Raw genomic sequence first — 15,174 nt, forward strand, 5'->3', positions numbered from 1 at the left:
CCCTACAGCTATAACAGGCTGTTGTGGCAAGTACTGTTAGCGAGAACCTTTGAGGCCAACACGCCTTTGTCTCCCCATTGGTACCAGGTACTCAATCACGTCTGAGTCAACCTAGGGGAGGTACAGGGAAGGGTTCAGATATTCACCGCCGAGTTTGGTCGTGAGTGGGATTCAAACTGGGGGCACTTGGTTCGTAATGCGGTGAGATAACTACGACACTGCCGCTGCCCACACACGTGCACGCAAACTTGGCCGTGACACCAGCTGTGCATATACATGAAAACCCTTCAGAATGTTAAGGCACATATAAACTGCAAGTAAATTTTTCCAAGCCTTGACTCTTGTACCCAAGCACATGGCTGCACAATGAATTATGCCAGCAGGCAGGGAGGCAAATACTTTAAACCCCTGCTGTTAAATGCATGGGCGGTCCTTGACCGAGGCAAGATATCATTTAATGCCGCGAAACAATATTTACACCCTCATCGCGAACACCTTGACTCACTGAGAGCACTTTCCGACACGTGCAGCGACACAACTGCCTGCGCTTTACACGCGCTCGGTAATAAACGCAACCGCACCTGGCCCCACGTGCTTTATGACCTTTTGGCAGTCATCAGTGTGCCCAAATGTCATTTAGCTACCAGCTAAGTGACACATTCCAACGGCAGTGCACACAAGATGCACTCTGACACTGCCAGTACTACAAAAATATATTTGCAGACTGGGAAACCTGCCTAAGAAAACACTTAACACGCACATAATTGAACACATGACCAAGATCTACTTCACCCTGGATAAAATGTCTGGGCAAGTGAAGTTGGTGAACACCGGAGGAGGCCAACACAAAATCTGAGAGGTGTTGAGGCCAGCACCATACCCAGTCGATTTTGTTTTCACAGACCAGGGGTCGTCAACCTGCACCCACTTTGGTTGACCCCCCCCCTTGCCGCTGTTTGGTTGACCCCCCCCCTCCTTGCGGCTCTTTGGCTGCCCCCTTGCGGGCAGCCGTTGTTTGAAAAAAAAATGAATTTACCTTATTCGGTTCTTTACACTCTAAAATGTAGTGCAGGTGGTCCCCACCTATGTTCCCATAGATGCATTGATTAGCGTATTGGTAACAACAAAATCTAGTCAAACTGCATTGTTCAAGAAAAAGTGGAAAAAAACTACCCAAATAGACGCAGTTGATTCCATCACCTATATTGTTTATTTAAGTCGGAATGTGTTGTCATCCGCTCTATACCTGCAGCTGTGTCTGTATACAAGTGGCTCTCGCTGCGTGTGATGCGGCATTGCGGCTCTCGAAATATTGTTGGTCAAAGACAAAAACTAAAAAATGACTCTTCTCCTCCTTCTTTGGAAGATTTCCGACCCCTGCCCCAGTGACAATGCTTTACAAACCACATCAGGTACTCGTTTGAAGCCGAGTCACCCGAGGGCAGGCTCAAGACAGGTTCTGATATCACTCTATTCCTATGTTTGCTGGCACCGTAGCACAGTATGCACTCACCACAATCCCATCGCACCAAAACCGCACACCATATTTATACAAACACGCTCACACAGACCATACATACACAGTCGCACATATCCACCGTCACACAAACGCAGCCACTCACATCAAAAACAAAATCTCCCCTGAAGGCCACGCAGACTACTAGGGACAGTCGTGTTAGCGAGTACCAATTAAAGCCAGCATGGCACACGGGGGGGGGGGGGGGGGGGGGTGATGTGGCCAGCACCACGTTGGCCACATGTGTCGCCCCAGTAACGATGTTTACTCATTGCCCCACGTACTGATTTAAGGCTGAGTCGACATTTGGGGAGGCACAGAACTGGTTCAGATAATCACCACTGGGAATTAAACTCCAGTTATCCAGTTTGTAGCACACCATGTCAATCACTGCTTCTCCACTCCCCGTTTCAAAGACAAAGATCCCCTATGTAGCCTTAACAAACTGTTGGGGCAAGTGCTGTTAGTGAGCACCTATGAAGGCCAGCACGGCACACGAGGGGGTAGGTGGCCAACACCACACCTGGCCGCCTTTGTCTCATAAGTGGCAATGTTTACACATCGCACCAGGTACTCATTTGAGACTGAGTCGATTTCGAGGAGGTCCAGGACCTGTTCAAATAATCATCACTGGTGTTGGCCGTGAGCGGGAATCGAAGCCATGTCGCCAGGTTTGTAGCGCAGCGCGCTAATCGCTAAACTACCACTCCCTATTACAAACACACACGCATATGCACCGTACACATGTGCGGTCACGCACTCGCATATCTTATAACCCGAGACACCTGTCAGGTGCTAAGATCAGCTGCGTGTGACTGGTACTCTCAATCCCAGGTTCAAAGTACAATGACTCCAGGTATTCCTGTGTTTGTGTGTGTGTGGCCTGCGCCCATTCGCTGAACATGCACCGACCGCTTGGTGTAAGAATTTACTCAATTAGGATTACACACATCGCCCCCCGACTGCGAAAACTTGGCAGGACACTCCTTAAACAGTCATGAGACTCAGCGAGGATTTCCTGGGTAAACGAGCGTAACAATTATTTAAGTTAGGCCGGATTTGCTCGCAGACATTTTACAGTTTGTCCCGGTTATGCTTGTAAATCATTGCTAACACTGTTGCCTCTCACAATAAAATTAATGAAAGTGAGCCCAAGGGATTTAGAACCTGCAAGCACACACGGCCATGTTGCAGCATTTGGTGGAACAACAGGCTTCCAGTTTATTTAGAGTTCAAATCTAAAGTCAAATCAACTGCATTTGCATCATCATCATCATCACTCTAAGCAAGATGAAATGAGTACCACCTGCCGAGAATGTACTTATAAAGTACTTTATTTACAAAGGAATGCATCAAAGCTCAAGACCATTTATCAGTGTTTCTGGACGGCATGTTTGTCCGAATCATTACCGAGAATTCTGTACCAGTTGGCTGGGCGTCAACGGTGGCTGGTGTGTTAGAAAAAAAAAATTGTTTTAGTTCACACGGCTCAGGAAATTCCACCATCTAGCTCGTCGTTTCTAACACTGCCTTGTCAATCATCACTACCAAGGGTTGGGTAAAATAGGTACCCAATTTTTTTTCCAGAAGGATCCCGAACTGTGGTAGCTTTGGCCAACTTCTACACCCAATTGATCCTCATGAACAAACTCGGTGGCTGTCAAGTGATATTGCGAGACTGGGTTTCCTGCCACAACAATGGGGAAAATTCACCACCAGCTCCGGTCAAACGATGAAGATCATCACCGCCCAGCACCGGTTATAACTGAGAGACAGTGGGCATTCATTTCGACGTGAAAACGGGAAACACGTACGTTTCAATTTTGCACTAAAGTTGTGACTGCTCACTGCAATAACCTTGAGCTTTTTCGGGGATAAAACACCGCATTCCTGCTTAAAGTTGCATCAAGAAACCAGCCACGGAAGAAAACATGGCCAAGACCCACCGTACAGCCATACAGGGGCGTTGAGGCAAGTGGAGTTAGTAAGCAACTATGAGAAGCTGGCATGGTGCTCACAAGGAGGTAAGGTAAAGTGTAGCTGACACCACGTAATGGCCACGTGTACCTTTTCAGTGCTGATTATTTACACAGTAGACCAGTGGTTCTTAACCTGGGGTGCATGCCCTTTCTGGGGGTGCGAGCCATTATCGAATGCAAGATTTTTAAGGTAAATCGTCGAAATACAAATTAAGGACGGGCACGTAAGTACAACTACTTTGTTCCTTAAACCCCCATGTATTTATTAACATTATACATTTTTTAAGGACCGGTTCAGATAATCGCCACTGATGTTGGCCAAGGCTGGGAATCAAACTCAAAATGACGAGTTCGCAGTGCAGTCTGAGAAGACTAAACCACCGCTCCCCCAGAAAACACGCACCATGGCTGCTGCTGTTGCCTGGTGTTCCCCTTGGCAGCACTGCTCAAATTAGCCCTCAGCGTTGAAGCATTATTCTCCAAGGGCTGTGGGCTATGATTACAGGGAAGGATGGAGGGTGGGTTTGTCCTGCTCACTGAATCTCGATCGAGCTGCTCACAACATAGCGATTTGCCTTTCTTGCTCTTAAGTTGATGTTAAGGATTAAACTCAAAGAACAAACAGCTCTTCTCTCGTAGGTACACAGTTTGTTTGAAGCTTTCTAACTTGAGTTTACATTCGAAAAAGCGATTTTCAAACACGCAGTGACAGCCACAGCGACTATTAAAAGGTACAGTGGTGACATAACTCAAGCAATAAGGCAGCTTCTCCCTCGAGTCACTTAAAAGTCGTTTCTTTTTTTAATCAATGATGCTTCAAACTCACATCTCACAGCACGGGTCACACAGCCGAGGTGACCCGTATAAAAGAGAGCTGTTTGTGTTGCTGGGGGTGCCTCATCCTTTAAACTGTACCATGCACGCTGCAGCCCACTGGCCCTCCCAGCCCCTTGCAGGCATAACGAGTTAGTGGACTGTGATGGTGCCTTCACGTGACAGGCACTCTTGAGGAGCTGTAAGGCACTGGCACTGAAGCGTAAAGGCTTTAGGGCGAACTCACGAAACCATAGCCCACGCTGCGGAGCAATCAGAAAGACATTCCCACTACACACCGAGAGAGTCTTAAGACCAAGTCGAATGGAACACCAAAAAAAGAAAGCCCTTGACGTGAGTTAAAGTTTTCACTCTCTCCGAATCCAGTAGCGTTGAGTGGTTGACATGGGCCCTGGTGCAAGAGAATTCAACTATACTATTAAACTATACATTCATTTGAACCCCCTTGTCAAATCATTTCCCTCCAACCCACCACGCTCTCCAAATGCCCAGAGCCTGGCGACCATCCCTCTGACCTAAGGTCCTCAGCACTGTTGCACCGCCCTGTTCCTATACTCTTTGGTTCTTTCAGTAAAGTCACGTAGGTACGTATGTACGTGACTTTACCGAAAGAACCAAAGAGTATGGATTCTTGCAGTCACGAAAGCTTCAAATCAAGATCGCCCTGTTCCTCTCAACTGCCATGCCCCCCACGAATGAGCCATAGTTTGTGGCTCTGAGTTGTTTGTGTTCAGACAATTCTAACAGACCCACAAGCACGAAAATGATGGGTGCTGGACAGGTCTAAAAACTCCAGAGGCTGCTTTAGTAGTTTTTTTGTTATTTTTGTCACGCGTTCCCCCAGTTTTATTCCGATTGAACCATCGGCCTTGTCGTGAGATAAAGCGCGCTCCCCCCTCCCCATTCGGATTCTCTCGCACAGTGAAGCCCTTCGTGTTAAGAAAATGTCTCACTTAAGTAGATTTACAGAGTTTCCTCTGAGAGATATCCCTTCGAGTGACCTCTGATCCACACACTAGGGGAGCAAACACTTCCCGTGCCCGCTCTGCATATGACAGCAGTAGTGTTCAGTGCATGACGTTCAAACTGACATGTTAATTATTGCGTTTAGAATTTAGCCACACCACGTACAGAAAGACATTTTAATTACCGTTTTGACGAATATTTCGAGTTTTTTTTTTCTGCACCACTGCAAATTCAATATCACCAGACAATAATAATAATAGACGCTAAGATTTCCAGTGGCGTTTTAACGAGGGCTCTGTGGGACCTCACGTGGGGCATAATCTCAAAAAGCACAACGGTGCTTGAACGTGCACTCATGATAATCGCAAGTTTAATTTAACACGTAGCAGGCTTTCGCGACCAATATTATTCATACATAATACGGGTTTTGGGTTAGATCGCGTTATCTATGTGTCGTAACCCTCCACCACCCGACACGGCCAATCAGTAAAAAAAGCAGTAAAAAATGTGTCACGTTGACAAAAGACAAATAGTTCACTACGTGACACATTTTTTACTGTTTCGGGTGGTGGAGGGTTACGACACATTTATAAATAACGCGATCTAACCCAAAAACCTTCATTATGAATCACAAGTTTAATGACTTACAAAACGAAATAGGGTGCCAGGGTCTACCCCAGTGAGCCTCAGATTCTGTGCAATGAACCTCAGGAGGACTTCTTATTCTGAATCTATGAGTCTAATGCACCCTAAGAAATGCACGTGTCGCCTCAGTCTGCCCCTATGGCAGGGATGCCTTAGTGTGTCTTTATGGGTCTAATTAAGCATATACACTTGCTTTGATCTGCCTCCAACAGTCTCGTTGGAGCTAAATGACCCTTTGGACCCCCATGGCGGTCTCAGTCTGTGCCCATGGGTCTCAGCCAACCCGGCGCTGGCTAAAGAACCCCAGGGGCTTACCATAGTCTATAAGTCTCATACAAACCTATTAAACTCCTATACGCCACGTGTGCCTAATGACCCTTTCACATAACGATACCAACCCAAGTGTGCACCCTGAAACGCCATCGTCCGTCCCCGTAAACGCTGACGAGCAATCGAAGCCCCGGGAAATGAACCTCGGAGGCAGCGACGAAGGGAGCCCTAAAAGCGACCAGAGGAGTGGCAGCCCGAGAGCCCTGGACGACCTCATCGGACCACCACCACCACCCCACGTCCTCTCCCGTCCTCTCACCCTGTGCGTCGTCCCACCACTGCCCCAGTAGATGTAGTAGGCGACTCCCACGACCCAGAGGCCCGCGAAGCAGAGCAGAAGCCGCGACCTCCTCCTCATGGCGACACCCAGAGGCGGCCTCCTCGGACCCGCGGGGCGAGGTTCGGTGCACGGGTCCTGGTCGAGGGGACGTGGGGGTGGTGGTGGTGGTGGTGGTGGTCCTGTGAGCCTGGAGTCCTCGATCCCGACACAAGTCTGGATGCTTGGATAGCAGCAGAGTCCCTGGGTCCTCGTCGAGACGGACGACGGATGAGTGATCAGCCCGGGGTTGGTGAAGAGTGCGGGTCTCGGGGTCCGTCAGGGCGAGTCGTGGCTGGCCAGGGGGGGGGGCAGTCCTCGAGCAACTCAGCCGGGTTCTTCACACAGATCCCTGCTGGTACAATCGCTGCTGGAGGAAGGCGGCGACCGGTCGGTCTTGCTGGGTTCCTCTGCAAGACCGCGACTGTTGCCGATTTAGAGACCTCGGCGGCCACGCGGGTGCGGTTCTGTGGATCGCCTAAAGCGTGTTGTGTGGTGGTGGTAGTGGGCTGGCTGGGGTGGGGGGTGAGGTGGGGAGTTCTCTCTGGGATGACGACGACGACAACGAGGAGGAGGAAGGGGACGATGAGGAGGTCGAGGAGGACGAGGACGAGGAAGGGGACGAGGAGTAGGAGGAGGAAGGGGAGTCGGGAGGAGGTCGAGGACGAAGGGGACGACGACGAGGAGGACGAGGAGGAGTAGGAAGGAGGAGTAAGAAGGAGGATGAGTAAGAAGGAGTAAGAAGGATGAGGAAGAGGAGTCGGAGCGCCTGGGTCGGGTCCCGGGTCCCGGTCCGGCTCCGCGCCACGGGGTGGGGGGGGGGCGAGCAGCTGGCACTGGGGGGCCGCGCGGCTACGGCGAGCGCGAGGCGCCCAAAACGCGAGTGCGTAAATGGAGGAGGCGCAGCGCGTTCCCACCGCGTTCACTCAGCCTCTCGCCCGTGCCCAGCCAAGCCCCTGCCTCGTGTCGCGACAATTCTCTTGGCCTTGAGTCGGTGCTGTTAGCACTGTGTTGGCAGTAACCGGCACGCCAGTGTTGATGCTGCTGTGTGTTAGTATCCACTCGTAAACGTCGGGGATTTTTTTTTGTGTGTGTGTGTGCTCGTTACCGCATTCAACTCAACCCCAAAGCAGCCCCATCTATCTATACCCTGTGACTTTCACACAGTGCTAGTAGTATTAATACGTGAGCACTGTACTCTGTTCGTACTTGCTCATAAACGCCGGGGTGGAGTGCGAGTTACCCTACTCGGCTTGCCCTGTGTGTATGTGTGTTGGACTTCTTTCGCACCGTACGTAGCCAACCGTGCTACAATCTGAGGTGCGGGGGGAAAGGCAAACTAACTAGACTCACAAAAAGCTCGGCTGTGGATTTCACGCCTGATGATGATTGCTTGTGTTGCAGTCGAAATGTGAGAATTTTTATTATTTGATATTTTTATTATTTTATTATTTCTCTTCTACGTTACTTTACCAAAAGAACCAAGAATATCACTAAAAGCTGTTCTAAAGAAATGAGTTTGTCAATCTGGGTGATTTTAAAGCTGCATGGCTCCAGTAGCTTCCTAATATCGCAAGACAGAACGTTCCAGACGGCCGTAGAAGCGCTTCTGAAAATCGCTGCGAGGATGACCGCAGTTCACGTGATGGTGTAGTGCTGCTTGTGTAGTTGTGTAACAACACTACGAGCATGGCCAACGTGTTCAAGTTCATGTATTAGGTATAGCCCTGTGAGCCATTCGGCTCTTGAATCGGGTGCAACCGCAACAAACAAAAAACTAAAACATGAACAAGAAAACATCTTAAAGTGAAAATGTGACTAAGTGCAAACAGAAAATCCAAGGAAAGACGGCAAAATATTACAGAAAAAACACCGTACACCAACGCTGTGTGCAAAAATCCCAATGGGATGTGGCCAATTCATATCCAATGCTCGCCTATGCTCTTTGTGGGCCCGTAAACTGGAGAATCCAGAGAAAACAGCACACTAGGGAGGGATAAACATTCGGGAAGATTTGCACAGATGGGTTCAAGAAACCCACTCGCTCAAATGCCATCTCCCGGCCACCTCGCAGCCCAAGAACGTAATGGGATTTGAAGCTTTCGTGGCTGCAGGAATCCACACTCTTCTCTGGTTCTTTCGGTAAAGTCACGTAGGTAGAAAATAAAATAAACCACGACGTTTCGGGCGCAACACAAGCGTCCATCATCAGGTGGGAAAGCTTTCTCACCTGATGATGGACGCTTTTGTGGACGCTTGTGTTGCGCCCGAAACGTCGTGATTTATTTTATTTTAGTTCATACCTACGTGATTTTACCGAAAGAACCAAAGAGTAACGTAATGGGAGTTTCACAATTTCCACGTGATCCAAAAACCCCAAACTACAAAATGCTGTAATTTTGTAATTAGTTTATACTATATGTTTTTATTTATTTAGGCCTTGATTTGTGAAAACTTTAATAAAACTGCATCAGAGATTGGATGGCTGCATGAAATTTCCACTGAATAAAATGTATTTTCATTAATAAAATCGACAAAACCAGACGTATTCAGGGGTGATGCACACACATTTGCACGTCTGATTCACGAAACCACTTGCTATACTGCCACCTTTTGGACACATCGAAGCCTCGCGGGTCTGGGAGTTTCCCGAGTTTCACATCTGCTTTTTAAACTTAATAAAAACTTAAGTTTCACAAATTATTACTTGATCAACCAACCTCTGCCTCCAAAGCTCTGGATTACAGGCGTGCACCGCGTTACTTTCCCTGTCTCTGTCAAGTTGATGTTAGTTTTATGCAACACGCCACTCGACTGACTGGAGTGGGTTGAACACTTTATATATTTTAAGAGGTATTCTCTTAGTGTTTTGATCATCCATGTTATAGATTTTTCCAACCTCTTGCATGAATAAACAGCGCTTATGCAAGCAGACGCGTGAAGTGCAAGGCTGGCGGATACCCTTGATAAAGTCACAAACACACACGTGTTGTGACAACTTCACACACACACACACACGTGTTGTGGCAAGGGTCACACACACACGTGCTGTGGCGAGGTCACACACACACACACGTGTTGTGCCGAGGGTCACATACACACGTGCTGTGGCAAGGGTCACACACACACACGTGCTGTGGCAAGGGTCACACACACACACGTGCTGTAGCAAGGGTCACACACACACACCTGCTGTGCTGTATCGTGGTCGCCCAACTATAGGGGCCGATGTTACAACACTTAATGTATAATCCCAAATGATCAATGTGCAAGTACTGTAATTATTTTCAGCATCGAGTTTCTATATTTTTCCGATATCTTTAAATCGTACGGAGATTGCATTTTCTTTTGTAACTATGGGAGGATAGTGGAGAAGCCGGAGAAAAATAATGCAGTCGTGGGGGGAGAACATACGAACTTCCCACTCAGAGAAGAGTTGCCCCAATCCGGCCTTGAACCCAATGTGGCTTTTGCTTTGAGGCGCGAGTGTTCACCACTGAGCCACCCCTGCCACTGTCAAATCACCACAATGCATCATGAGACAAAAGCTGCCCAGCATGTGCCCGATCCTATCAGATCTCAGCAGCGTTTGTATGGGTGACCCCAATGCACAAACAGCTTGCCATAGGGCTGAGTGCTCCAGTTGTGAGTGGCAAACGACAGTGCAGCAAAATCCATTGCTGTATTGAACATATATGCTCCCCGTCATCACCGATACTACGCATTGACCGGCGTGGTGAAGTATGGTCAAACAGCCCGCGTGGTGTGGCGAAGGCCCTCATCAAGCAGTGGATTCTAAAGGGGCAGTCAGAATCAGAATATTTATACTGGAGGAATCCGATTAGCTATAAAACTCTTTTTTACGGATGTGCAGAACGTTACAACAAACAGTACAAAAACACGATAACAGTGTAAAGTATAGGAAAGGTAAACCATTCCGAAAAAATACAAATGAAACGAAACTTTTATTCTATTTGACCAGGTTAAGCCCACTGAGCTATCTGCTTCTTTTCGGAAGCAACCCTAGCCACAAATGATAGGTCAACGAAGTGGCTTATCATGTGGAAATTGATATCAGCCAAATAATCAAAATAATCTAAAGGCATGTTTCTGCAGTGGATTCCCATTGACAATAGCTTTATTTGCTTAAAAAGTGATGTTGCTTTTGCTAAATGAGATATGTAAAATTGATAAACTAGATAGACAAGAATTAAAGTACAGTATATCATTTTCGAAGGTATTTCACGACAGACCAGAGCTTATAATGTTGCAATTCCACATTGCAACAATGGTGACCGAGCCTTAATACAATGGTCCCTTCCATTTGAACAGCATGACGAATCACATCGATCGATAGACTGCAACGTGCACTGCTGGTACGTCGCATTGTGTACCGCCAGTATTTCCACCACTGAAATGAAAATGTCATTGTTTTGCAATGTTTTCTAATGGCTGCCAATGAAACAGATAGATGCCGTGGTGAACGCACATAAATAACAGCCTGGGTCAAACAAGAATTTGCTATCCCAGAAGCCGCCAATGACTCGTGTGCCCTCTGTTGATGTGTAACTGTTGTGTGTACATAGACCTGCATCACCAAGTAGGGTTGAACGATTTGGGGAAAATATATAATTGCGATTTTTCTGATAGATATTGCGATTTGATTTGCGATTAAACATTTTTTTTAAGTCAAGCGTCAGTTCAATATTCACTGTGTAATAGATTTAAAACATGTGATGGAGCATTACCACACGATACAATCAAAATATGAACTGCTCTATATATTCTAATGCAAGGATGAGAACTTAAAATATATTAATTACTTCCAACATACATTTATAAAAATGTTGAATTGAAATAGAACAATCAAACATAGAACAATTAAGTTAAATAAAGGAAAGTTATAATAATAATAAATTAAACAATTCCAATAAGAAAGTAACAGGACTTTTCAAATCGCAAAAAATCGCAGCCTTTACGATTTGCTAATCGCATTGTTTCAAATTGCGATTTCGATTTGAAATCGATTAATCCTTCAACCCGATCACCAACCCCTCAATAGATGTTCGCATCCTTCATTTACAGTATTTTATTAATAACTTCTGCATAAATTATGCATGAGCAGCAGCCATGATCAATCTACCGCTGGACAAAAGCCTCACCGGGCCGTCACCATCAAGCACGGCTCTGTGATGTGATGATGATCCAACGAGCAGCTGCACACGACGCTCATTTGATTGCTACCATCTTCTCCGTGCTCGCTCTGTCTGATGCGTTACGACCCTTTGATGATGATTTGGGTGTCGTAAATGTGTCCACAGGAAAGCCACTTTCGTTGAGCCATCATTTGTGTCGCCGCTTCTGAACAAGAAGCGAAGAGCTCGGTGGAGATTTACCTGGTCAAATATTTGTTTTCTTAATTTGTTTACCTTCCCTATCCCTGACACTCTTATCGTGTTTTGTGCTGTTTGTCCTTCTAATCCGCCCCGACTGGACATCTGCGAAAGAGGGCTTTATAGCTCATCGGATTCCTCACGTATAAATACATATTCTGATTCTCTTCATCAACATCCTTGACCAAGAGTCATCATCTCTTTATGAATGGCTTGAATTATGTCATATGCCTCTTTTTAGTAATCTAAGTTATTCCAAGCTTTTGACTCTCTGCGCTGCACTGTTTGAACGTTATGTTCCATTTTTTGTTAATAACCACGTCATGGCATAAGAATTAGGTCATTATTAAGTCACCAACGGTGAACATACAGTGCAGGCTTTTGCTGATTTCGCCCATGATCCTGTGTGGTCTTACTGTTATTAGTTTTTTTTTAGTTTTTTTCCCCGAGTATGCGTTTACTAGGTACTCTACTATACGTTGACCTGCTTAACATTCTATTCGCAGCTATAGGCGAATGTTTATAGACGGTAGAATGGTAGCTTGAACGCCATGTACACTATTTATATGTGTAGACAGTTCATTGTTTTGGTAAAAAAAAAAGTGCATTAGAGTATTATATTTCCTGTCCATATATATTGCTTGAGTTAACATCCCCATCAGGGACCGACTCTTATGGCTGTGCGGTCGATAAAATAGAAACTACTTTGTGAGTTTCCAACAAATATTGAATTTGCAACACAGAGAGAAGCAACACCGCACACTCATTTCAGCTGGGAAGTACTTTTGACTTTTATTGTGTTGAATAGGCCATTCGTGTAAAAAATTTACAGAAGAAATGCTCGTACGTATTGCGAAGCTTAAGAACTCCTCCCCGATATGATGACACACCTGTAATGTCGTGAAAAGAAGTCTAGGGTGTATGTATTTTGAACTTCTTTCGCACCGTACGGAGCCAACCGTGCTAATCGGAGGTTCGTGGCTCACACAAGTTCGACACCTGTCCACCTTCCAGCAATAAGGTGCCACCTGTAAGGGCAGTGCAGCAAGTAGATAGTCGACTTATTAATGTAGGGTTTAGGTCTCAGGCAGAATTGGATACCAAGAGGAGGATGGCATGCGCTGCAGACGCGAATTGTGAGGCTCAACACGAGCCGCATGGTCGCGGCGTCCCCACTTGGGAAAATCGAAGACAGAGAAAGACAAATATGGATGTTTTTTTTTTGGGGGGGGGGGGATTATATCATGAGTAGGTGGACCCAGCTCAGTGTGGGGGACATCACGAGAAAGAGAGAGAGCTCGTGCCGAGAGGAAACACGTTGGCACGCGTTGACCGTCGACCTCCGAACCCGACGCTGACGGATGGAGGCGTCGCCCTCTCTCTGTGTATTGTTCCCAAGAGCAGGTCGGAGCGTTCCCTTGGTTTGTTCTGGGCACTTGTTTAATTTTAAAAGCAAAATAACAAACTAAATGGAATTGATCTTGATTTAAAGCTTTCGTGACTGCAGGAATCCATACTCTTTGGTTCTTTCGGTGAAGTCACGTAGGTAGAAAAAATAATAGATCACGACGTTTCGATTGCAACACAAGCAACCATCATCAGGTGTGAAACAAACACAGCAGGATGGCTGCTGACGTAGGAGAAAGAGCTACTGCAACAAGAGTTTATATAGGATTTGGTGGGCCCAACCCAAGGGTAAGTGGGTGGAGCTAGAGAATAAATTTGGACGTAAATGTTAGAGATTAGCATGTCAATGTGAAACGGCCCAGCCACCGGAGGTGTGCCAATGAGAAGATTAGCATGTCAACGTCAGAGAGCCGGGCAGCAGGAACAAAAAAACCCTAAGAGCAAGAGGTACACATGGTGAGAGGGAGACAGAGAGAGAGACACATACAGTGTCGGAAATAACAGCTGACATAGGTAGGTTGGATGGAAGCATCACAGTCAATTAATAACGTCCTTCCAATGATTGCTCAGTTTGTACCCATCTTCTCGATTGAAGTTGTGTTTGTGTTTATATATCTGGATGGCTTCATGAACAAATCTCTGATGATAGCCGGTGGATTTCAGAGTACCTTCGTCTTGGAAAAATCTATTTCGTGTGAGCCCACAGCGTTAAAGCAATGATCAGCAACGGGAGAGGTATTGGTCCTACCGTGTTTCAGATCTGCCTTGTGTTCGCGAACACGGTCCGTAACATGTCGTTTCGTTTCCCCAATGTAACTGCTACTGCAGCCACAACGTAGTTTGTAGACACCAGGGAATTGCATGTCAGGAATCACATCCTTTACAGATGGGATCAAATCACGGATTTTGTGTACTGTGTTGAAACGAACCTGGATCTTGTGTTCATTTAAGATTTTGGAAATATTTTTGGTAACCCCTGCTATGTATGGCAAAGTGATGGTTTTGATTGGATCCTCAGATGGATGGCTGGGGAGACAGCTTTGCGGATTGTATGGTCAGAATATCCATTCATCCTGAGGGCTTGGTGTACGTGCTCCAGCTCACTGGCTAGGTGGTGCTGGTCAGAGATGCAACGGGCCCTTTGGTGTAGTGTTTTGATGAGGGAATTCTTCTGGGCTGGATGGTGGTGGGAGTCAGGCTTTAGATAGGCATGCGTGTAGGTGGCTTTCCTGTAGACAGTGTCCCAACGAGCAATCAGGTCTCTTCTCAATCAAAACATCCAGGAATGGTAACTTGCCATCTTTTTCCACTTCCATGGTGAATTTGATAGATGGATGTATGGAATTTATGTGGTTGAGAAATTGGTTCAGTGCTGGCAGGCCATGTGGGCAGATGACGAACGTGTCATCTACGTATCTCTTCCACAAGGAAGGACGTAGGGTGGATGTCTGGATGGCATCTGTTTAATATTTTTCCATGAAAACATTCGCTACCACTGGCGATGAGGGAGAACCCATTGGGGTTCCCTCCTTTTATTTGTGGAATGTACCATTCCAGGTGAAGTAAGTGTTGGTAAGGCAATGCCTTACCAAATTTGGTACATCTGGATTCAGTCCCTGTTGGACCAAGTCTTCAATGATTGCAATGGTGTCAAGTACAGGTACCTTGGTGAACAGGGAGACAACATCGAAACTCACAAGCAAATCATCTGGAGACAGTCAGATGTCCTTGATTAGAGAAACCAAGTGAGCTGAGTTAAGTTCAGCTGAGGTGGTCTTGCCCGTGAAA

At 46.5% G+C, this 15,174-nt stretch overlaps 1 protein-coding gene across 1 annotated transcript in view; it reads right to left on the minus strand.

Moving 5' to 3' along the window:
* The window catches only part of LOC133352679 (polypeptide N-acetylgalactosaminyltransferase 2-like), a 74,097-nt gene extending 66,701 nt beyond the window's left edge, over positions 1–7,396 (minus strand). The window contains exon 1 of the mRNA XM_061568480.1: positions 6,530–7,396. Within this exon, the coding sequence (XP_061424464.1) occupies positions 6,530–6,628 (99 nt within the window). The 5' untranslated portion in view covers positions 6,629–7,396. The remainder of the gene's footprint in view (positions 1–6,529) is intronic.
* Between the last annotated feature and the right edge of the window lie 7,778 nt (positions 7,397–15,174).

This window comes from Lethenteron reissneri, chromosome 41 (genome assembly GCF_015708825.2).
Source record: "Lethenteron reissneri isolate LAM-NWPU_2019-01 chromosome 41, ASM1570882v1, whole genome shotgun sequence".
Classification (NCBI taxonomy): Eukaryota; Metazoa; Chordata; class Hyperoartia; order Petromyzontiformes; family Petromyzontidae; genus Lethenteron; species Lethenteron reissneri.